Source organism: Penicillium samsonianum (genome assembly GCF_028829775.1).
Source record: "Penicillium samsonianum strain IBT 33392 chromosome Unknown utg000004l_segment0_segment0, whole genome shotgun sequence".
Lineage (NCBI taxonomy): Eukaryota > Fungi > Ascomycota > Eurotiomycetes > Eurotiales > Aspergillaceae > Penicillium > Penicillium samsonianum.
Genome location: NW_026643262.1, coordinates 1279661 through 1301257, shown reverse-complemented (window position 1 = coordinate 1301257; position 21597 = coordinate 1279661). Strand labels below are relative to the sequence as shown.

Sequence of the window (21597 nt, the reverse complement as noted above, 5' to 3'; positions counted from 1 at the left end):
ATAAAGAATGAATGATCTCAGGGAATTGTAAATGACAGACTCGCCAGGTACCGAATCAACCGGTTAGGCGTGGAGAAAGGATTGTGAGAGACAAGTGTAGATACTAAGCAAGATGTTAGTATGTAAAGTCAAGGCATTAAGCACAGCTCCATGTCGTAGATTGAAGATTCCAAGCCCATCGTCATCCAAACAATCTTATATTGATGCCCCTTCCAGTACAAGGGTAGAGGAATGACCCCTTGCTTGTGGACTGAGCACAACACTTCCCCCGAGGGATGATGGATAAAAAGGTAGCAAGGTATGTGACTTACCGATCAAACGCGTTTCTCCTGACGTCAGTAAACAAAGACGATTCACGATTTCTGTTGCGATCCCTGAAGATGCGCCATTTTATCAGCCTCAACTCTATTTTTCCAATAAAACGCCCCCAAAAACGCCTAAACAGAGTACTCACTTGAATTTTGGCAAACAAATATAGAAAAGAACAGAACAGTAAATGAGCGACAAAAGTAATGAGTGACAGACCCTGAGATAGGGTAAAAAAGAGTGCGACGCAGGACGAAGTAAGAGGGGGCAAGGGAACAGATTAAGGAGCAGCACACGGGGATCAAGTACTTCAGGGCAAAAAAAGGTTGAAAAATGCACCAATACATCACCCTCAATGACCCTCAATAATGAGGCGCCAATCCCCCTTTAGTGCTTGGAGAGGGGCCTGAGTTTAATGAGCGGGCCAATCCCTTGATATTCTGGATATTAGGTAGGCTGGGGACCTCGTTATATTAGAACAATAGCCTTCCCTCTATATCCCTACTGTATTACGATTGGGTGTTCATCCGGAATTAAAATGAGCAATTCTTGGTTAATCTGGAATTGGCGCCAGAACACGAGGGAAAAGAGAGGGGTTAGAAGATAGAGAAGATTCTCTCAATGTGGAGGGTCTTCCCGTGTTCAATTCGATATCTGAGACGCTGAAACGAACGGCGCGTTCCTGGTCTAAATCACTAGCCCCGTCTTGGTGACCCACGTTGACCATATGGGGATTGGCTTAAAGGGAAGATGAAACGACCCGTAAATTATACCCCTATTTGGTACGTATTCGATAAGGGAAATTTGCAATTACGGCGTCATAGCAAGGTGCAATATAAAATATAATTACAAAGTATATAGTTAGTTAAAGTAGTAACTATACTTGGGATACAATGTTATATATTGCATCCTATCGGATATATATAGTCAACTTGGATACAGAGTATTATGGTCAGACTATCTCAGACAGGAGCCGTTTGAGGTTTGACGAGGGTTTAAGATATTATTCCTATGCCTTCAATGTCCCGATCCAATACCCCGTACTCCGATGTCTCAGATCTCACATTGGCTGACACTGAAACCGCGAAGCTTTTTAGTATTATCCACAGAGTACGGAGTAGTTCACCGGCACTTCAGTATTTTGTATTGTAGTGAAGTCTTTTATGGATTATATCTTATTATTAGATCTGCTGGGGAGATAGAAAATCCTACTAGGATTACAAAATATATATATTCCTGTTTCAAGGTTGTGGTTAGGTCTTGATCTATCTATAGTTGAGAATTGGAGAAACCATATCCCATTTTCGTACGTGCTTGCATGAATAAGTTTTCTCGTATCCAACAAAAGAAAATACCGTTTCGTGAAATACATATACAGGGAGAGAACCAGACGCTTTAAAGGTGAAGATTCATGAGTCTGATGGTGTTTCCTAAACGGGATCATAATTTCGGAAGGCGATGGCAATATTGGCGTTGATAGCGAATATCATACAGATCAGAGTAGATTTTGAAGTTCTAGGCGTCTATCCTAAAAAGGCAATACATATACAATACACTGTTCGATGTTGTACAGCCCAGATTACACCTTCACCTCCTCTAAAGCCTTTCTCGCTCTTGCAACGCACTTTCGTGCACGGGGTTCAGTGAGATCCTCGACAGTCTTACCACCATCCCGCACAATACCGCGAAGAGCAGATTCGGTTTCCAGCAGCGATGTGCGTCCTTCCTCGCGGACCTCCTCCTCCCAGAAAGTACGGGCAACATCCCACCTCTTCTGCTGGCGACGCATAGAGTAAATCAAACCCACGGCAACAAGGGTACATGACTCGTACACCCCGGCCGATGGAATAGCCACATATGTTAGAGCGGAGAGAGCAGAAGTCAGAGTCGTGGTGGACACGCTGAAAAGCACCAGACTCTGGGCGAGGGCTTGAAGGGATGGCACGGTGGTGGTGAGGAGCTTGGTGCGAAGGTCGGGGATCTGAGTTGGCCAGGGAGCCATGGCAGAGTCCTTCGTGGAGTCAGGGCTTGAAAACGAAGGCTCTTCCAACAGGCCGGCCTGGTGGTACTTGCCCGCGGTCCAGATGACCTCCTGCTCTGCCCGGCGAAGGAATTTCTTTTCCAAGATCTCAGATGTAATCATGCTCACATCGTCAACGCGCCAGAAGAGTTTCCACCATGCAAGACCGCGCCAACGTGGACTGGCCAGCCCCGCCTCGAGGGAACTGCGGAGCTCAGAGTGAGCACGCTCTGCCCAGGTAGTCACGCCCCGGTCCAAGTTGGACCGAATCTCTTCAGGTGCTACACCGGCGGTTTGATCATGGAGCGCCTTGGCGTCTCTAACAATTACACTAGCGTCGGCTGCGTCAATAAGGGACTCCACCAGAGGGACCAATGCCGGATTCAACGCATTTCCATTGGATGCTTCCGAGGAAGTTGCAAGCCAATCGATGAGAGGTTGCACGCCACTGCCATTCCACCCACGTTCGTAGTCGGAAGCATTGTGGACGGATTCCCGGAATTTATCCAGTGCTGTGCTGGCACGGTCGACATCTACCAGGGAAAGTCGCTCATTTGTGGACTTTTGGTCTGCCACTGCGAGTTCAATGGCTCCGCGTACTGAAGAGGCCTCGTTCTTCAGGTCTGACCGACCCATCATTGTGCTGTACGACAGCAGGCCGTCCACACCACGTCCGCATACGATAGTGCGGTGCACGGGATACCGAACAACATTATGCCGACCGGAGTGCGAGTTCTGGATGGTAATTGTGGGGACGAGGAAGGTGTCGGCGTGGAACGTAGCGGCGTGCTGGTCAGGCTCAGAGCCTAGGGTGCTGACTAGGATCTCTAAGTTGCCTTTCCTCAGGATAGGCGATGGCACTGATATCGTCGGTAGCAGGTCATTGGGGATGGATTGTGAGATTTCGCCATATCTAGACAATACATCCTTAAAATCAGTATTGGTCACAGAGGGTCAACACGCAGACTAAAGAGTTGTTCATACCTGATCAGCAGTCCTCGGGATGAATCGGCATCATATGAGTCAAGGATGTCTTCCCAGCCTTCTCGCGGTGCCAATGGATCGGCAAGTAGTAGTCGAACAAGTTTGCGTGCAGAGGTCGTATCGTTCAATCCAAGAACTAATGTCCAAATCGAGGAGAAATCAGTGCCATGCTTTCTTCGAAGGGGAAGATCCAGTGCCGAAGAGAGCAATAGCCTGATCGTATAACCAGAAACTCACCAGCTACTCTAATAAGAGGCGTTTCAGACTCCAATCCCCGCAGTGCAAATTGCAGCCGACTGAGATTCACCTGTTCCAGCGCGGCATCCTTCACTCCCTCGAGGGCGGCGTGTAGCTCTTTGAACCGTGGCGGCACGCTCTTCGCAGTGATAATAGAGGATGTGGTAAATGTCCGGGGAGCCGATGCTGTAATTGTATTTTGAGCTCTAGCGACTCGTCGAGATGTGTCGGGTTTGTCGATGCTGCGACTGGTGTTGGCGCGCGTGGACAAGGTTCGTCGCCAGATCGCGCACGAGGGGCAGTAAAAGACAGCGCTACTATCCAGTGGGCGCGAGAGGCTCTTTGCGAGCGCGCTGCGCAATCTTGGAGCCATTGAGGCGCGGTGAAGCGAGGTTTGTAGGGTATGTAGTTATCGCAATGGCACTTCGGTGGATGAACTTGGTCGAGCGGAAGTGGACGCGGGAACAAGGCTTGGCACCCATCACTGGCTTGGTAGTCTTTATATTCTACATCTCAGGCGATGGATATACGTAGCCACCAGATAACTTGGTCAAAATGAGTGATCAATATATCAATATTGACAATAAATGAAACCCTTTCCCTACTATAATTGCAGATTCGGCTACGAAGCGTTGTGGAAAAAGCACACGTATTTAACTGAACTGTCCTATTTATCGCTAGAATTGTGGATTCACAGGTTAAATCGCCAGGCGAGTGGTAGCATCAAGCAGATAGATAGGGTATCGTATCGATCGTTTCGGGACAAAAAGCGTGTGCGCTGGAGGACAGGAAGAAGAAATGCATAGATCGTGTCATAATATCAACTCGGCCACATCATAGTTTGATCAGGCATCCTTAGGAGGATCCCTCTGTCGAGAACGGGGGCGACCTGAGCCAGCAGACCTGGTTATTTCAATTAGTATGTGAAATGGGATGGTGACAAAATCTCTCAAGTGAACACTTACATGCTGATCCGTCGAGCAACTGTGGCGAGTCCAGCATCGTTGGCAGCCTCATGCTCAGCCCGCTCCATGGCTACACGACGACTCTCCTCGCTCTTTGCGATAACTTCTTCTTGGCTAGGAGGCACGTGCTCGTTCTGGATATCAACCTTACGGGCATCCTCGAAGTTATGAATAGCCTGTTTGATACCTTCCGCACCCAGCATGAGGGTTCCAGCAGGAAGACGACCGCCAGCCGCCGTCTTCAGCTCAGTGACACTCTCAGACTGCTCGCGGAGAACCTGGAAGACACGAGAGAGGCGGCCAATGGCAAGAATTTTGTTTTTGATAGCACGTCGTTTGAACTCGGTGGACTCGGGGTCCATTGACGGAGGCGAGATTGGGTCCTTATCCTTGTTTTCAATGGGAGAGACAGGTGTGGGGGCCTCGTCCTCCAACTCTTCCTTCGAGCAGGTGTTGAGAATCGCGATGAGCATATCCGTGATTTTCTCACCAACGAACGGCAAAGACCAAGTGAAAACATCCATGAAGTTGGGCAGCCAATATGGGTGGGGGGTGCAGTTGAATTGGCGGATGTTCATCACATTGTTTTCATATTTGAGGACGGCCGCCTTGTTGTTGTAAACATCCAGGTAGTTGGGCGCACTGAAAATAGTCATAACACTAGGGAAGCCGGTGGTTCGCGTCTTTCTGTACATGCGATATCCGGCATCCTGGGCCTCATGTGCTCTGATGATGGAGAGCAAATTGTTCTTCTCCAAAAACGCGCATGCCGCGGGATAAGAGAAAAAGTAGGAGCAACCACGGACACTGTTATGAATGAAGAAATCGCCTGTCTTTTCTTGACCAAATTCTTCCAGAGGGTCAGCCCAAAGGAGGTCGCACATGAGCCCGTGGGTTGGGGGTTCGCGGAAGCGATCAATCTATGCCTGTAAGTTGTCTGCCAATACCATTTAAAATGCGGGCAGGGGAGATACATACAGCCTTGATGTCTTCGAGGGTATGCAGCTCGGGGCTGAGACCACCGTGAATGCAGAGGAACTGTTTGTTCATAACCGCCGCCAGCGGCAGTGCACAGAAGGATTCCAGACACGCCTCGTAGATCCGTTCACTATATTTGTGCTTACACTCCAGCTTGAAGGTGAAGTAGTCCGTCAAGTGGCGACATTCGTGATTACCCCGCAGCAACCAAAGTGAATCGGGATACCAGATCTTCAATGCCCAGAGATAGAGAACGCACTGCGGAGACAAACAGTCAGAGTAGTTCTTCTAGATTCGAGAACGAGACTCGGATGACCCACCTCGATACTGAAATAACCACGATCCACATAGTCACCCAAAAACAGATACCTTGTTTCTGAAGGGTCACCGCCGACCTCGAACAGCTTCATCAAATCGTAGTACTGGCCGTGAACATCGCCACACACTGTAATGGGCGCATCCATTTCGAGCAAATTTGGCTCGGCCTTCAAAACCTGGGTACCGGCGTGGATGATCCATAGCGCCTGTTCTTCTGAAAGACGACCTTCACGATAGAGGTGTTGCTTGAGATACTGGAGATTGGGCTTGGAGGGATCCTCAGGCGACCAAAACATATCATCCGGAGGATAGCTGAGAGCGGGCGCTTGGACCTCTGAGACCACGAAAGACCGTTAGCGATCAGGTTACCACATCTTGCGAAAGCGACTGAAACGATTGCATCATTACCTTTGACCACCCTCTCCATTGTCGACACCTGCGTATTGTCCTCCATCGTGTGCAATGTGAAATCGATCTCCGGGACCGGCTGTTTGTCGGTCACGGCGCGCGCTATAGCCCGATCCATTTTGGCAGAGACTGAAATGTATTTGAATTTTGAGTTCGGAGTAAGGGGGGAGGGGGGATGGGGGATGGGGGGAGAGAAGCGCGGAGGTGTGGCGGGGGTGAGTTCAGCCCGGGCGGGATAGTGCTCCCACGACGAAGAAGAGTATAAGACTGATAGAACTCTAATCAAGCCGAAGTTCTAAAGGGACCGAAGAAAACAGAGCCCAGGGGGGTAAAATGGGTGCTGGGGGTTGTGTGTTTTGGGAGGAAATGTGAAGTTGGGAAAAAGAGAAACAAATTGGATAAGCGGCTTCTGGGCCGTCCTGAGATCGGTGGGTCTCACACCAACCTTGATACTGTATCTGAGACTTTTCTCGTGTTCTTGTATTCTTGTGTTCTTGTGTTTCTTTTCCTGTTTGGGGGGAGAGAGTGTGATTGATATCTGGATGATGCGAGAGACAACCTTGGAAGAGTTAGATCAAGTTCAGCCTCATGTCAACATGATGACTTGATGCCTAAGGCAAGAATGGTTCCCTTTTTACCCCACGCTATCAGATTCATTCGATTTCAAACTTCGATTATTTCGACATTTTCATCTGAACAGTGTGGGCATTTACTCTTGAAAATAATTATGCTTCAGTTTTGGCCTCAGCTTCCACTTTTCATCTGAAGCTGCGATTAACGTTTATTGCGACTAGCCCCGATTTGCCCAGACCGCTGGACTTGAGGTATGCAGGATGGATGGTTTGCATGAGAAAATCCTTCATAGCTGCAGCTATTACTCTTGAATATCCTTCACTCGATGTGGAATCTTATGAAAAGGACATTTTCATATGATGGAGATGCCGAGGTAATCATGAACTGAGACAACTTGCAGCCCAGACCTGCTGTCTTGGTAGATCGGGCTAGATCTACTATAATACCACAAATCTCTCAAGGATACTCTCATAATTGATATGATATATGCTCCCACATCAAGGCGCTCCGCAACACACCCTTTTCGGCTTGACACCTAGGGACCCGAAGGGAACTAACCCCCCGGCTTTATTTTCTCAAGAGTCCAACATCACTCTAGCAACAAAGGAAAGGAGAGATACTCTTGGGATATGCAATGACACTATCATTGCCAAATGATGTTCGGAAGTTGCATTTCCGCAGTGTATTGGTTCGATTCACTCATTCTAGATAGGTTGAGTGAGAGATACAACTGACATAGAAATCAAAGGACGAATATGGTCTAGACAAGACATATTGTACGATCAGACATCATACAACTGTATGGTGCAGCAAATAACACCGAACTGCTTTTTGACAGATATTCTTCTTGTCCAGGGGAGAAAGACCTAGAGATCTCACAACAACAACTGGCAGCAGGGCTGGTAGGTCTTTGGGGTTTTGTTTTCTTTCCCTTTTTTAATGTTATTATTGATCTAGGATCATACAAAGGGAGATTGATGAATGCAGATCCAAATAGGTTATTTCCGTCTGTTCAAATATTGATTTATCAACTATAATGTTTAATTATCCAATCAACCACTAGCTCTAGGGGTAGCCAGGGATCTGAAGTTAACTTTGGTGTCAATCTCCTTCGCGAATTTTGCAATTACTGTCCCTATTTCGACTAAGGACTCCGATATCCACGGCAAGATATCTAATCCACTTGAAGAGGTGTTAATTGAGAGTTTGGCTAACGGTATTCTTAATGGTGAAAATAATGTGGATGCTGAGATCTTATCTGAATATAAACTATCTTTCAACTATTTCAAATTCTTTGCTAGCTCAGAGAGATATAACTAAACGCATTATACTTCGGGCTCTTTTGTGAGATCTGAACACTCACTCATACTCAACATCAGAAACCCATTCAAATATCCATTGAATCCACTCAAGCCTTGACGACGTCAAATCCCTCCTCCCAGTTATCTAGGGCCGCCCGAATCTCCGCGGCATAAGCGGGGATACCACCGGAGTAGCACACTGGCTCGGAAACCTTGCCAGGGATGCTGCCACCCATGTACGTCGACTGCGCCGTGGGGAAGAGGGTCCTGTTATTAAGATCCACCACATGATTCTTCCACTTATCAGAGGCCTCAATCTTGGGGTTGATGTACTTGACGCCATTGGCCTCGATCTTGGAAATGGCGTCGGAAATCCACCGGCCCTGCACCGCAACTGACGTGGGGCCATTGCTTAAGAGTGTCGGGCCGTGTGCGCCATAGATGTGGAACATGTTGGGGTAGCCGCTAACGGTGGTACCGAGGTAGGTCTTTGCACCTGGAATCCACTCTTTCTCGAGCTCGGCACCGTCAATGCTCTTCAGGCCCAGTTGGGTCATGACACCGGTAACAACATCCTGTGGGTATTAGCGCGTGCGCTCTTACTGGTGTATTGAACAGAACTTACAAATCCAGTCGCGACAGCAATGACATCAAGTTCATGGTGAGTTCCGTCCTCGAGGGTGATACCGGTCTCGGTAAAGTCCTTGATCGGGTTATTGTTGATGTCAACCAGATGCACTGATTCCCGATTGAACTGTTCGTAATAGTTATTTTCAAGACATGGCCGCTTGATACCGAAATAATGCGGCATCTTCTGCGGCGCAAGCAACTCCCTCGTCTCGGGGTCACCGATACGATCACGGGTCTTCTTGGCCCAGAAATTGTACGACTCTTTGTTGGCCTTGGGATTGATCAGGTTGTCCTTGTACACAGCAACCCAATAGCGGAACCCACCTTCCTTCCAGAGGCTCTCGTAGAAGGCCTCGCGCTCCTCGGGTGTGTCGTCAAAGGTGTTGCGCTCGCACCAATCGTATAGGAAACCAGCAAAGTTGGTCTCGCGGTACCGGAACAGCTCTGGGTAGTAGGGCTTGATGCGCTCCTGCTCTTCGACAGTGAGTTCTCGCTTGCGCATGGGGATGGCGAGGTTAGGAGTCCGTTGAAAGACCTTGAGGTCGCCAGCCTCAGGGCCCCAAGCCTGCGTGATTTGCACACCTGAGGCACCGGTACCGATGATAGCACAGCGCTTGTTTTTCACGTCGATTTTCTCCTCAGGCCAGAAAGATGAGTGGTGCACGATACCCTTAAATTTATCCATGCCGGTCCACGGGGGAATATAACGCTTGGCGGCCTAAGCGGTTCATTAGTAGGTCTTTATTTGATTGATAGGTGTAATTACTCACAAAGCCGGTTCCAAGGACGAGGTATTTGGCCTTGGTCGTGCGACCATCTGCAGTTTTGATATTCCACCTCCCCTCATTCGTATCAAACTGAGCTCCAATCACGACGGTGTTAAAAGCGCAGTCCTTCTTGATACCAACTACTTTGTCGACGTGATCGAAGTAATCACGCAAGTTTTGGTAGTTAGGGTAGTTGTTGGGCCAGTTCCACGTGTTGTATACCTCGGGCCAGGAGAACTCGTACTCGGGGACTTCGGAATCTACGCCGGCGCCGGGGTAACAATTCCATCGCCAGGTGCCACCCGTGTCGTTGCCGGCCTCGAAAATGACCGTCTTCAGACCGCGATCGCGAAGGGTCTTGAGCATAAAGACACCGGCTGTCTCGTTAGCTGGTGAATAAATGAACCCTATACTACCGACTTACCAAAACCGGCGCCGACGACCAAAGCATCGACATCGAGATTTTCGGCATATGGCCCAGTCTTATCGGCGTGAACAGCTGAGTAGTCGGTGAGCTCGGTGTTATACTTCTTCGGCTTGGAGACTATCTCTCCTATGCTACCCATTTTGATTGAAGATTGGAATGATCAAGTGTTGCAGTTGTTGTAACTAAATATGAAGATTGACTGTTGAAATGTATGAGGTTTTCTCTCTCGCGAACCCCCTCCTATTTATAGGTATTTTCGTCCACGTCTTACTGCTGATGTTAGCATGAGCTGTTTAGACATAGTTGCCCATGATACAGGTAACTGCAGGGTACCCCTCCTTCATGCACCACGTGCGGCAGAATTTTGAGGCCATCACGACAATGTGGCTTTTTGCCGAGGAATTTAGTCCTCAAGTTATTGGACTCTGATTTGGAGTCTGGTCTTTGAAGACCTCCCACCGGAATGACCTCTCATGTGCTTCTTAGGTGTATTTCCAAGCCGTCTTTAACATAACCAAAGTAGTTAATGTAATCTTCCAAAAGGACCAAAGCGCTTCAAAGCTGCATTGTCATGATGGCCCCAAAAAGCCGCCGTACACCACGTCACGTTAGGGCTATCTAGGTATGCATTCCTCAACCTGTCATCACAAAGAAAACTGTAGCTGTGATTGGACCCCTTCGGCCGTTAGTTGCGGATCCGGAGCCGAGACAATCTTGGAACCTTCCCCGCACCCGGTTCCGCAAGCCACAGCGGTTCCGCAAAGTATATTGTATAGCCGTAGAATCCAAGGAACTCCTCGGTATCACGGCGTTATGGGAAAAGCTGTATTCCACAGGCTGTTTGGAACTGTTTAATAAGGCACGCTTGCAGTCTCCCGCCCTTCCTGTTGATTTTGGTAGATCTGACCTTTTGTCAACTCATACACACGATTCCCTGCACAATCGCCTATCCTTGTCTATACAGACATCAACATGTCTCTAAATCCGCAAGTGCATTCGCATATCTGCGATATCATAGACAAAGCCTGCGAAGACCAAAAGTCCGGTATTCCCGGGACCACGGTCGTGGTCGTTGGCAAAGAAGGGAACGAACTATTAGCTCACTCTGCGGGTAAGCGAGGCACGGGATCCAAAGACCCCATGAACTTGGACAATATCTTCTGGATTGCATCTTGCACTAAGATGTTGGTTGGTGTTGCCTGCATGCAACTGGTTGAGCAGGGTATCCTCAAGCTGGATGATGCGGAGCAGACAGAGGGTCTTTGCCCTGAATTGAAGAGTCTCAAGGTGTTACTGCCAGATGGTAGTCTTGAGGAGAAGAAGCATGGAATTACCCTGCGTATGCTGTTAACTCATACTGCCGGATTCGGCTATACATTTTTCAATGAGAGACTGAGACAGTGGTCGTACCCGGTTGGCGTGGATGAGTTCTCCGGGCGGATTGAAGATATGAAGCGGCCTCTGCTCTTTCAGCCCGGTGAAGGCTGGGAATATGGCGTAAGTACCATATATTCAGAGCCGCGAAACACATCATTAATGAGAACAGGTTGGTATCGACTGGGCGGGAATCGCGCTGGAACGCGCAGCTGGCGTGACGCTCAATGACTACCTACAAAAAAACGTCTTTCTGCCCCTTGGAATCAAGGACATGTCAATGATTCCGAGCGAGGACATGCGCCAGAGGCTGGCGTACATGAATAATCGAAACCCAGATGGCACCCTGAGGCCCCGGGACCATGTTCTTCGAGCGCCTCTAGTTGCTGACTTGAAAAATGACGCTGAAGTCGCCAGAGTATTCAACAGCGGTGGTGCGGGCATATTTGCCAAGCCGCAGGAATATTGTAGTGAGTCGCGAGTAGCCCCGAGATCCTGTCAAGATTACATCCACTGACTTGTCTCCGCAGAGGTACTCGCTGTACTGTTAAATGATGGAACGTGCCCTAGAACGGGCAGCAAGTTGCTTCGCAAGGAGACCGTAGATGAAATGTTCTCTAACCAGATCCCCCGGTTCCCCAACTACAGCCGTCAAAGCATCCCGGATGCAAAGCCGGACCTGACCAACCCCGTTCCCGAGCTATACCCAGTTTCCGGGAACCCGCCACAAGGTTGGGGCCTCACGTTCATGCTGAGTAACGGCGGTGCGACGGGGCGGTCGAATGGAACAGGGCACTGGGCTGGGCTGGCGAATTTGTGGTGGTGGGCGGACAGGGAGAAGGGTGTTGCGGGGATTGTTTGTACACAGATTCTGCCGTTTGTGGACGCCAAGGTGCTTGGGCTATGGGGAGCAGTTGAAGCTGAAATATACAAAGCCCTCGATGAGGCTTGATGTGGGAGACATCCATTAGTGTTCCATGTTTGTCATGCTTTCACAGTTAGCGTCGGTTATGGAGAATAACAGATATTTTTTTTCCTTCTGTCTCTCTTCTTTATCCACACAACCCCCATAGTCAATCCATCAATTCTTCCTAGCACCTCTTATAAAATAAGAAAATGCCACCATTCATTGGTGTGCGGACTAAGGGAAATCCGGGGATTGCGGGGGTCGGGGCTCACGGAGATTCGAGAAACCCTAAATACGGAGATCTCCTCCAGGGGCAGTTCACCTGGTTCCCCGCTCTTTCGTAGCATCTCAGATTCTCACAACCCCTGGGGAAAAAAGAAAGAACACAGAAAAATAAATGAAAGTCAACAACAGTGGTCGACATGTCTGTCCAGAAACGAAGCACAGCGCTTGCACAAGGATCCAGATCCAGGCGTCAATACCGCTCTTGCGACCAGTGCAGAAAATCCAAGCGAGCATGCGATGCACCATGCCTGGATCGGACTAGACGAACATTGGTTAGCAACGTCGATGGCCAGCGATCACCTTGTTCCTACTGTGCCAGAACAAATAAACGCTGTACTATGGAATGGGCCCGATCACAGGCTGAGTCTGCCCTGAGATCGCCTCGCCAGTCCCATTCTGAATGTGGGAGTCGAGATCTTCTCTTCCCATGGAAAGCCAATGAACTCCAGGTTGAAACTGGACCTGGATCATGGAACGATTTGCTTGAACCAAATTATACCCAGGAGCTTATGAGTTGGGACTCGGAGTCAGGCAACGTGGATTTGTCTGGGTCGTTTCTTGATTCTAATTCAATGCTCCTCAGTTCAATGCTCGGCAATACTGAGGACCCCCAGGAGAAGATACGGGCAGAGATTCATGACGCGTTGATGTCTACACGGCCTGTGTCTGATCTCATCCCGCCATGCTTCTCTAGTTCACCAAACACCTCGACACAACCACCCTCGGACCTCGAACTTGATCCAATGTATCACCAGATGTGGCTGGTGTCCCAGGATTCCCAGATATCCCAGACATCCCAGACATCTCAGGCATACAGTAGCCTCGGATCCGCCCGATCCCAGAGCTCCCGGCGGCCGAGTGACTCTGCCTGGATGTCTCTCAACCAGCAATCCTCCGACTGGAAGAGCCCGCAAAGATCACTTTCCCCATTTTCTGTCGATCAACAAATGATCAACACATCCAACTACCAGCTGACTTCAGCGAACCTGCTCCAAATCTACCACGACGTGCTAGAGCATAATCTATCGTGTTGGCTAAGCGACATGACTTGTCCCTACCAAGCGGGGTCACGAAATACTACTCGTATTGTACCTGAATGGGGCTCCTCGCGGTCAAATATGATATACCAGCGCACGATCAGGCTTGATCGCGTCGCACAATCTTGCAATCTTCTACAGCTGACGCGCGCCGAGGACCAGGCCGCGTCCAGGGCTCTGCACCTTACGATCATGGCGTTTGCTACGCAGTGGGCACAGGGCAGTCATCGGCAACGCGAGAAATATCCGACCAGGTCTCTCGATGATGGCGAGGACGAAGTCGACAAAGGCATCGCCGACGAGTTCGACCGCCTTCTCCAGCACCACTTTTGGGATCAAGCGCAGCGCGCACTCCAACAAGTCGCCGATTTGGAGTCATATAGAGTGGCATGTGCGGAGCTGATCTTCGGCTTGACACAAAAGCCATGGAATCCCAGAAATCGGTCTCCTGGACAGGAGATGCAAGAACAAGGCAGGGAGTTTGCCACAGAATCGGTGTTGACAAGGTTACATGATATAATAAACAAAGAAGGGCCACCAATATACATGGAGAGAGCAGCTCGAAAAATGCACGCACTAAAGTATCGCTGCGACGCGCTCGAAAAGGGCCTCGTCAAGCAGTGCGGCAGTCGCGAGAAGGGCGCCCACGGCATTGAGGCTATGAGTGCCGAAGATCGAGGGACAATTGGTCTACTTTACTGGATGGCTATCATGTGTGACACCCTCTCCTCGTCCATGAACGAACGGCCCGTCGTGGTAGTGGATCAGGACTGCGATCACGAAGGGCAAAAAGATATCCAGCAACCCGGGAATATTGACAGATCTGTTGGAAGAAGTCGGTGGAACCTCGATCTCTTTTTGCAAGGAAACCTCAAGCAGACGCATCGAGCGCATTGGCCCTGTTCCTATGAGGCTGCCGCTGAGGACGTCACCAAGTCAGCGCCAGTCAAGGTTCTTCTGTTCCGCCACCTGTCTTACCTACAAAACGCCGTTCGCAAGAGTGCTCCTGAAGAGCAGATCGAAGACATTATCCGCATGACGATGTTGCTATATCAATACTGGAACAGAACGCATGGCGCCTTTTTCGGCGAACTCGTGGAAAAATACAGTGCGGTTCCACAGCGCATACAGGGCTGGTTTCTCTGTATCTCTGCACACTGGCACCTCGCCGCTCTGATGCTTGCCGATCTACTAGAATTCATTGACGAGAACGCCCTAGGTATGGAGGATGTAGCCCGGACTCGTATCACCGGTCAAGTGGCTAGGGAAATTAGGATGCATAGTTCCAGGGAGCTATCGGCTCTGGCAAGAGTCGGCACGCCGCCCACCATAAATGGTGATTACCTGGCCGTGCCGCAGATGTCGGACTTTCACCACGCTGTCAACGAGGGTGCGCTCTTGACAGACCCATGGACAATGATTTTGATCAGGGCATTTACCAAAGCTTGCATGGTCTTTCTAGGTGAAACAGATGAGTCCTTGCGCGACGGTGGAACTATTCTCGGGCACAATGGTCATAATTTCGAGGAGAGTATAGAGCAGGCTGAGGACTGTATGAAGGGGCTGTGGCTACTGGGTAAAAAGTCGGATATGGCACGGGAAATTGCGGATATACTTTTACTCGCGTTAAGAGAATTGCGGACGGGGCGTGTTGTATAGCTTCCATAATTCTATAATCAACTTCGCGTTCACTTATGCATTTTGATGTCTATCTCGGTAGACCAATCCGTCCACCGACAACGGAAAATAAAAATAGAGAACATACAACAGTGAGAATTCGCAGCCGTAGCCATCACCGTAGTTGCTGCTGCTGTGAGTGATGTGGTCGACATCGCCCGAGCGAGCGAAGCGCTCGCCACGAGAATGACTCCCCACATGCCCTTAATCTTGGAGGATATTCACCAACACAAAAGAAAAAAAAGAGAGAAGATGAAGGGCTGATGATCAGCTAAGACAGAAGATATGGCCAACCCCCTGTCAACAATGTGGACAGGGGTACTAATTAAATATATCTGCCATAGTAGGCCAGCCACGCACCCCTAAGAAAGCTTTCCGGCACAAGCGATCGAAGAACGGAGCTTTGAGAGGTTTCGTTTAAGCCGCTCGTTACCCGGCTCGTCCCGAAGCTCTTCGGGTCGACCCGCACCGGCCCGTACATATAACGGCTCCACCAACCGCAGCGGTCGGACCCGTTTGGGCTACAACCTCGAGGAAACGTCAAACCTCGCACGTCGCACGCATGATCAGACTGTCACTACCGTTGAAGCTGGCGATGGCGAGCTCGTCTACATTCCTACGAAATTGAAAGCCAATAATATGATCACCATGACCACGCAAATGGAGGTTACTTGGAGTCAGTCTAATTGCGAAGACCAGGATACTAGCAGTACAGAGAGTCTTGTCCACGGGAAGGGAAGTAGCAGGCGTTCTAGATAATTTTGGAAAGAGGATTACTTTGTTCATTCCATAGCTACATAAGGACACCCCCCCCTAAAGGATACTTAGGAATAAACCTGGTAGCTCCTTCCCTTGTAAGCAAGTTTGGAAGAGATTAGTTAGAAAAAGGCTACAGCAGCCGATCAATAGAACAGTCTCTTTGGTTTGGTCAATTTATATAAAAGGTTATATATAGGATAGAATCTTTCTAGTGGATTCTACAATACGCTATGGACTTGCATCATACGATATCTGCTTTTGAAAAATAAGCTGTGTTTGACAAATCCCCAGATCTACCAAGAACTAAATATCGACTTGAAGTAACGTCAGCCGTGGAAGAGAAGGGTTTCCATTCAATACAGACATATGAACACATGGTTTGATTTAGCAAACAATCTCTCAATAGGCATAACGAACATCGGCAGCACCAGGCAGAGCACCCCTGCTAATCTTTTTGTTTGTATTCTGCAGCCACCACCTCAACGCCCAAGCACTTCCAATAGTTGCAATTCCAAATGCCGTGTTGGCCGACATTCCAGTCAAGTAACGAGGCCCATCACTCTTTGGATAGAGGTAGGCTGTGTAAATATAAGACGCATTGGCCACAACGTTGATAAAGCCAATCGAAGCGGCTTTCTTCTCTGGAGTCTGGCCCAGTGTAGCAGACACCCAGCCCAAAATGACTGAATTGACGGCGTATGCACCGCTGGCAAAGAGGAAGCAAGCCACATATCTTGCACCTTTGTTCAGCGTCACGCAGGATATAATAAATCCTACAACAGCGACACCCATGGATAATGTGATATGCCATGTCCGCTCATTGTACCGACCAGAGGTGATACCAACGATGATACAGCAAATTCCGGAGAACACATATGGAGGGCATGTCAAAACCAAGGTGATTGTGCTGCTAAACCCGAGACTTCCAACGACAGTCGGGAAGAAGTTGTTGAAACCACATGCGCTCAGATGCATGTTCTGCATAAAAGCCAAGAGGTACACGCGTGGGTCGGCCATGGCTTGCTTCAAGCCGGCGAGAGCACCCTTCGACTCCTCGCTGCTGACTGTATCTCTTTGAATGCGGTCGTGGGCAAGCTGGCGCTCTTCCGGGGTCAGCCATCGTGTTGTGAGTGGGTGATCTGGGAGCATGAAAATGCCGAGACCGGCAACACCAAACGTAACCGCGCCCTCAATGATGAAAAGCCACTGCCATCCTTTGATATTCATGTGCTGGTCCAAAGTCGCGAAAGTTGCAGCTGCGATCAGACCAGCAACAGCGGTGGCAACAATATTGCCAGTATACAGGATGGAAATGCGCAGAGCAATTTCCTTGCGCGTATAGAAGACTGACAGCAGGAACAGCGCACCCGGATAAAACGGAGCCTCAGTGACCCCCAGAAAGAATCGAACAAGTAGAAGACCGATGTAGCTTTTTGTCAAAGCCGTACAAGCCGAGACTATAGCCCATGTTGCCATGCACCCGCTCATGTATAGAGATGGTCGGAACTTCTTTGTGGACATGATCATGTTCGACGGGATTTGCATCAAGAGATACCTAGTTTCCAAGTCAGGCTAGGTCTCATTTCTCATTTCTTCGCTACTGGGAGATTCTCCAACATACCCGACAAACAATATCGAGATGCAGGTGTTGTACTGTGTTCCGACAAGACCAAGATCCTCTTCGAGGTTGTTGAGACGTGCATTAGCGATAGCATTGCGATCGATCTTAGTTTCACTTGCATTAGTTTATGAGCTTGCAATATACCTGGTAAAATGCTTACATAGTTCAGAAAATACATTGCCCACAGAATGGGCATGATTCTCAAGTCCAATTTGCGCACGAGTTTGATTTCCGCCGGGTCAATCTTGGCTGTAGCCCCAGAATAATCCCCTTGAGCTTTCTCCTCTGCCACTTTAAGGGAGTCAACATCTTCAACATGAGCATTGTTAGACTCTTTGTCTTCCATGGTGGGAGCCGAATGTGATTTCATAGTTTTAGAAAAGATTGCCATGGCTCTGAGCTAAGATACCTCAACCGGGGAACTGAGTATTAATAGCAGTAAAGCAGGAGGAGGTAGTAGCGATACCTTCACCCGGTTTGTAAAGGAACAACCATCACGCCACGAGTCAAGGCCATTTATAGCCAATACTTCTCAACTGAAGCGGACAAAGAGAGTCCGTTCCACCCGTCTCGCGCCTCATGAGATAGGCTTGAGAACTGCCGAAACTCGTAGTGAAAACAGAAAGAAAAAGCATTGCCAAGATACCAAGACTCAAGCTCAACTAATCCGCATCATGTACTCCAGGCTTCGCCCACGAGCCCCAGATTTTCCCCGCCTTTGGCTGGGTCATGTCCGGGGTAGCAAAAGCCGGAGGGTATGGGGTGGCTAAATAGCGGGCACGTTCTAGAGCTCTTAAGCGAAATTGACGTGCCAAGTATGCCTTGAAGGGATTAGTTTGGATCCTTGTCGCCTCCAAACCCCCTGCGGACTATATCAACACCGCCGAAAAAGACACCCGGGCTTTGGAATGTCCGCTCCAACACAACAGGCGACAATAAGAATATTTGTGTATCGATACAAGCTTCTTGCTTGTCACAAAAATCTTGATGAAATGAAAACGATCTATTATGGGCGATAAAAGGCGGTAGGACTAACTTTGGCATTGTAGTCAGCGTTACTTTCGAGGCTTACATGGCTCCGACGTTCACGACTCGAAATTGGGTTGCCCCGCTAAGTGACAATCTCGAGGCGCGGCGCAAGCTTAGCGATTTTGATAACTTCGTCGCTAGTTTGGCGTCAATATTCAACTCCTTCTGGTTTTTGATGATGCCTAGGAAAGGCGAGAATGTCGGAACCTTGGAATTTTGGAGTCTTAGAATCCTAGACTTGGGATCAAATTCAACTTATTTCCTTTTTTTAGTGTTAATATGTATGCATTTTGCTGCATTTACCAATTCCTTCTATCACATACTAGCCTTCTGATTGTCCCCGACCACTGAGAAGTCAATGGTTGGCATACATTTTTATCAGATCATTGGTAGATTACCGTAATAGTGTGAATTATGTGAATGTTGTGCCCACGGGCTTTACCACGGCTCTCCCCGGGGGCCGTGATGTGCCACCTCCGTTACTCCGCTACTCCGCAGTTGATCAGCCTCATCTTCGACAACTCAACCATGTACGACTCCTATCGTCAGTATTTCTATCACTCTCTTACATATCTGAATAACTAACACTCTTTTAGGTCCACACCCTCTCCTCGCCCAGGTCCCGCTGACCGTCTCACCCTTCATCAACCTCCCCACCTCCGTCACATTACCCTACACATACAAATCTGTCCCCTCATCTCTACCCCCCTCAGTGACAGTCGATCCAAGCAGCCCTGATGGTAAGGCTCGCTATGTGGTCTCTCCAAGCGGTGAGCATGCAGCTCACCCAGACGACGTCCTCGCCGCGTGCCACTCCCTCGAACAACATTTGAATATGGCTCGCGCCAACGCAGACCAAGCGATCAACACATGGAAAGAGTCCATTAGAGAACGCGAGCTAGCCGAAAAAAGACGCGTCGCTCCTGGATGGCTCGACCGTGAGGAAAAGCTCCTTCAGCCTAGCCGGACCAGTATGTCCCCTGACGCACAGGGCGATGCCCATCCAAGCCTGCTGGATAGCTCTTCCCCTGACCAGAGCTCTTCGCAATTACCGACAATGGTACCCCATAACGATGGAGAGGAGCTGGATAGAGCGTTCGGTGGTTTAGGTGTGAAATGAGGAAGGTTGATCTTGCAAGAGAGTTAGCCCCTCCTTGCTCTTTACATCACAGGAGTGCTCGGGAATCAAATTCTCAATGGGGCACGGTGGATCAACCTCTGACATACGGTCTCTAAAGGATACACCATGTTTCGGGTGGACTTCCCAGCGCCGGGCTCTTCTAAGGCCTTGTCAAAGCAGTTTAATAATCTTCCGAATATGCGGCATTTCGCTTTGCCGTGGTGGCAGTGGGACTCTGACTGTCAGCGCTAAGATTATGTTGGATGAATTGGGTGAATGAGTTCGCAATCGTTCCTTCGACTGCCCTTGTGGTTTATACTATCGATACATAGTCACATGGAGGCAATTATTGCTACGAAGAAATACTCAAGATTTGTAAATAATGCTCTATATAAGATTCCTACATGTGAAGTATAACAATAATAAGTATAAAAATAATAGTAATAGATGTTTCTAGTGATGTGAACCAAAAAATACAGTTATATATTTCTCTGAACTGGGAGCTCGCGGAAAAGCTCCACCCCGCGCCGGAAGCTCTTTTTCATTCCACCCCAACTCCGGAAAGCACCCTTGTCGTATCATTCAACCGTATCCCTCTATATTTCCAACCACACATATACTACAACATGGAGGTCATTCGCAGCTCCCCTGAAGCCTCGTCATTCGTGCCGCTGGCCGAACACCAGTCGCGCACCCCAAGCTCCTTCTACTCCGGACCCCCGGTATTGTACCACCACAGCCAGCGCTGCAAGATTGTCATCCTTGAGCGCGAGCTACTCGCCACCCCAGCGCTGAATGCGCTGCGCGGTCAGGACGCTGTGAACAATAGCGCTGCAAGCCAGGACCAGCAGGACGGCGACGAGAAGGAGCTCGCAATCTCAGGCGTTGATACCTGGGTGACATCCGAGTGAGTCTATCAATTCCCCCTCCCATTCCAAGGCTAGGACACCGACTGACCAAATTCATCATTCAATAGCAAGTTATTTTTCTTCTCCCCCACCGCCTCAACAGGCGTGTCAATCCCCTACCCCTCGATCTCACTACACGCACTCCAACGGCTACGCGTCCCAGACATTGACGCGGAAGTCCAGGGTCTGTATATGCAGGTCGCGACGCCTGGTGCGCCCTCTGCCGACGACGAAGAGGAATGCATCACAATGACAGTGGTGCTGCCCGCCGACGCCACGCTACAAGAGCCCGTGGAGACGGAGACGGAGACACCCACGCAGCAGCTTTACAACGCTGTCTCGGCTTGCTCCAATTTACACCCTGACCCTGTTGAGCAGGGTGATGAGGATGACGAGGAGGATGGGCCTAAGTTCATTTCGGCTGAAGAGCACGATGGAGTCTTCCAGCTTGGAAGTGGTGATCTGCCCCCGCCTGTTGATGGGAGCTCTGGGTGGATCACTGCGGAGAATATGGATCAGTTCTTTGATGCGGAGGGGAATTGGATTGCTGCTGGTGAGCCGCCTTCTTTCCCTCTTGGGCCTGGGGCTGGAACTGTTAGGGCTCGAGAGGGGGAGAATGGAGCCGAAGAGAATGGAGACGAGGACGAGACGAAGTGGCGGAAGACGGATTGATTTGGATCAAGCTGCTTTGAAGGAAAATATGAAATACACGGTGTAGGGTTGGCGTTCAAAATACTTGAGTGGTTACGTAGTAAAGTGCCAATGGATAATTTTGCTTTATTGTTTAAGGAAAACATAGTTAGAGAATGATTGGATTTCTACTAACGATTTCCTGTTTCATGAATATCAACCTCAGAAAACACACATCAAACATAAGAACCGAAGAAAAAAACGGACCACCAAGTGACGAGCAAAATAAGAAGTAATTGAACAAATAAAAACAGATAGAAGAAAAGGACACTGAAG

General features: G+C 49.2%; 9 protein-coding genes across 9 annotated transcripts; 4 read left to right on the top strand and 5 right to left on the bottom strand.

Annotated features, from left to right (window-relative positions):
* Positions 1-63: 63 nt before the first annotated feature.
* On the bottom strand, positions 64-403 carry N7471_007411 (uncharacterized protein; the record flags this gene model as incomplete). The annotated part of the gene is made up of 2 exons (XM_057280130.1): positions 64-103; positions 312-403. The coding sequence occupies 2 exons, from the start codon at positions 401-403 to the stop codon at positions 64-66; spliced, it is 132 nt and encodes a 43-aa protein (XP_057134390.1).
* A 1482-nt stretch (positions 404-1885) lies between these two features.
* Positions 1886-3920, bottom strand: N7471_007410 (uncharacterized protein; the record flags this gene model as incomplete). Its single annotated transcript, XM_057280129.1, has 3 exons — positions 1886-3239; positions 3311-3446; positions 3548-3920. The coding sequence occupies 3 exons, from the start codon at positions 3918-3920 to the stop codon at positions 1886-1888; spliced, it is 1863 nt and encodes a 620-aa protein (XP_057134389.1).
* A 472-nt stretch (positions 3921-4392) lies between these two features.
* Positions 4393-6334, bottom strand: N7471_007409 (serine/threonine-protein phosphatase 2B catalytic subunit; the record flags this gene model as incomplete). The annotated part of the gene is made up of 5 exons (XM_057280128.1): positions 4393-4450; positions 4513-5432; positions 5491-5748; positions 5811-6142; positions 6217-6334. 5 exons carry the CDS (start codon positions 6332-6334, stop codon positions 4393-4395), a joined length of 1686 nt encoding a protein of 561 aa, XP_057134388.1.
* A 1863-nt stretch (positions 6335-8197) lies between these two features.
* N7471_007408 (flavin-containing monooxygenase) lies at positions 8198-10053 on the bottom strand (the record flags this gene model as incomplete). Its single annotated transcript, XM_057280127.1, has 4 exons — positions 8198-8665; positions 8716-9438; positions 9491-9864; positions 9912-10053. 4 exons carry the CDS (start codon positions 10051-10053, stop codon positions 8198-8200), a joined length of 1707 nt encoding a protein of 568 aa, XP_057134387.1.
* An 833-nt stretch (positions 10054-10886) lies between these two features.
* Positions 10887-12240, top strand: N7471_007407 (serine hydrolase domain-containing protein; the record flags this gene model as incomplete). The annotated part of the gene is made up of 3 exons (XM_057280126.1): positions 10887-11411; positions 11461-11758; positions 11819-12240. The coding sequence occupies 3 exons, from the start codon at positions 10887-10889 to the stop codon at positions 12238-12240; spliced, it is 1245 nt and encodes a 414-aa protein (XP_057134386.1).
* Positions 12241-13067: 827 nt separating this feature from the next.
* Positions 13068-15176, top strand: N7471_007406 (uncharacterized protein; the record flags this gene model as incomplete). The annotated part of the gene is made up of 1 exon (XM_057280125.1): positions 13068-15176. One exon carries the CDS (start codon positions 13068-13070, stop codon positions 15174-15176), a length of 2109 nt encoding a protein of 702 aa, XP_057134385.1.
* Positions 15177-16352: 1176 nt separating this feature from the next.
* Positions 16353-17965, bottom strand: N7471_007405 (putative MFS transporter; the record flags this gene model as incomplete). The annotated part of the gene is made up of 3 exons (XM_057280124.1): positions 16353-17508; positions 17575-17678; positions 17735-17965. The coding sequence occupies 3 exons, from the start codon at positions 17963-17965 to the stop codon at positions 16353-16355; spliced, it is 1491 nt and encodes a 496-aa protein (XP_057134384.1).
* Positions 17966-19108: 1143 nt separating this feature from the next.
* Positions 19109-20076, top strand: N7471_007404 (uncharacterized protein). Its single transcript, XM_057280123.1, has 2 exons — positions 19109-19147; positions 19200-20076. Exons 1-2 carry the CDS (start codon positions 19132-19134, stop codon positions 19721-19723), a joined length of 540 nt encoding a protein of 179 aa, XP_057134383.1. The 5' UTR covers positions 19109-19131; the 3' UTR covers positions 19724-20076.
* Positions 20077-20320: 244 nt separating this feature from the next.
* N7471_007403 (Voldacs domain-containing protein) lies at positions 20321-21370 on the top strand. Its single transcript, XM_057280122.1, has 2 exons — positions 20321-20630; positions 20700-21370. The coding sequence occupies exons 1-2, from the start codon at positions 20350-20352 to the stop codon at positions 21301-21303; spliced, it is 885 nt and encodes a 294-aa protein (XP_057134382.1). The 5' UTR covers positions 20321-20349; the 3' UTR covers positions 21304-21370.
* The last annotated feature ends 227 nt before the right edge of the window (positions 21371-21597 follow it).

What these genes read in the sequence shown, in the direction of transcription:
- N7471_007403 (XM_057280122.1), top strand. Translation starts at nt 20,350, where the DNA reads ATGGAGGTCATTCGCAGCTCCCCTGAAGCCTCGTCATTCGTGCCGCTG. An exon ending in GATACCTGGGTGACATCCGA is followed by an intron (nt 20,631 to 20,699) that starts GTGAGTCTATCA and finishes ATCATTCAATAG; the next exon opens with CAAGTTATTTTTCTTCTCCC.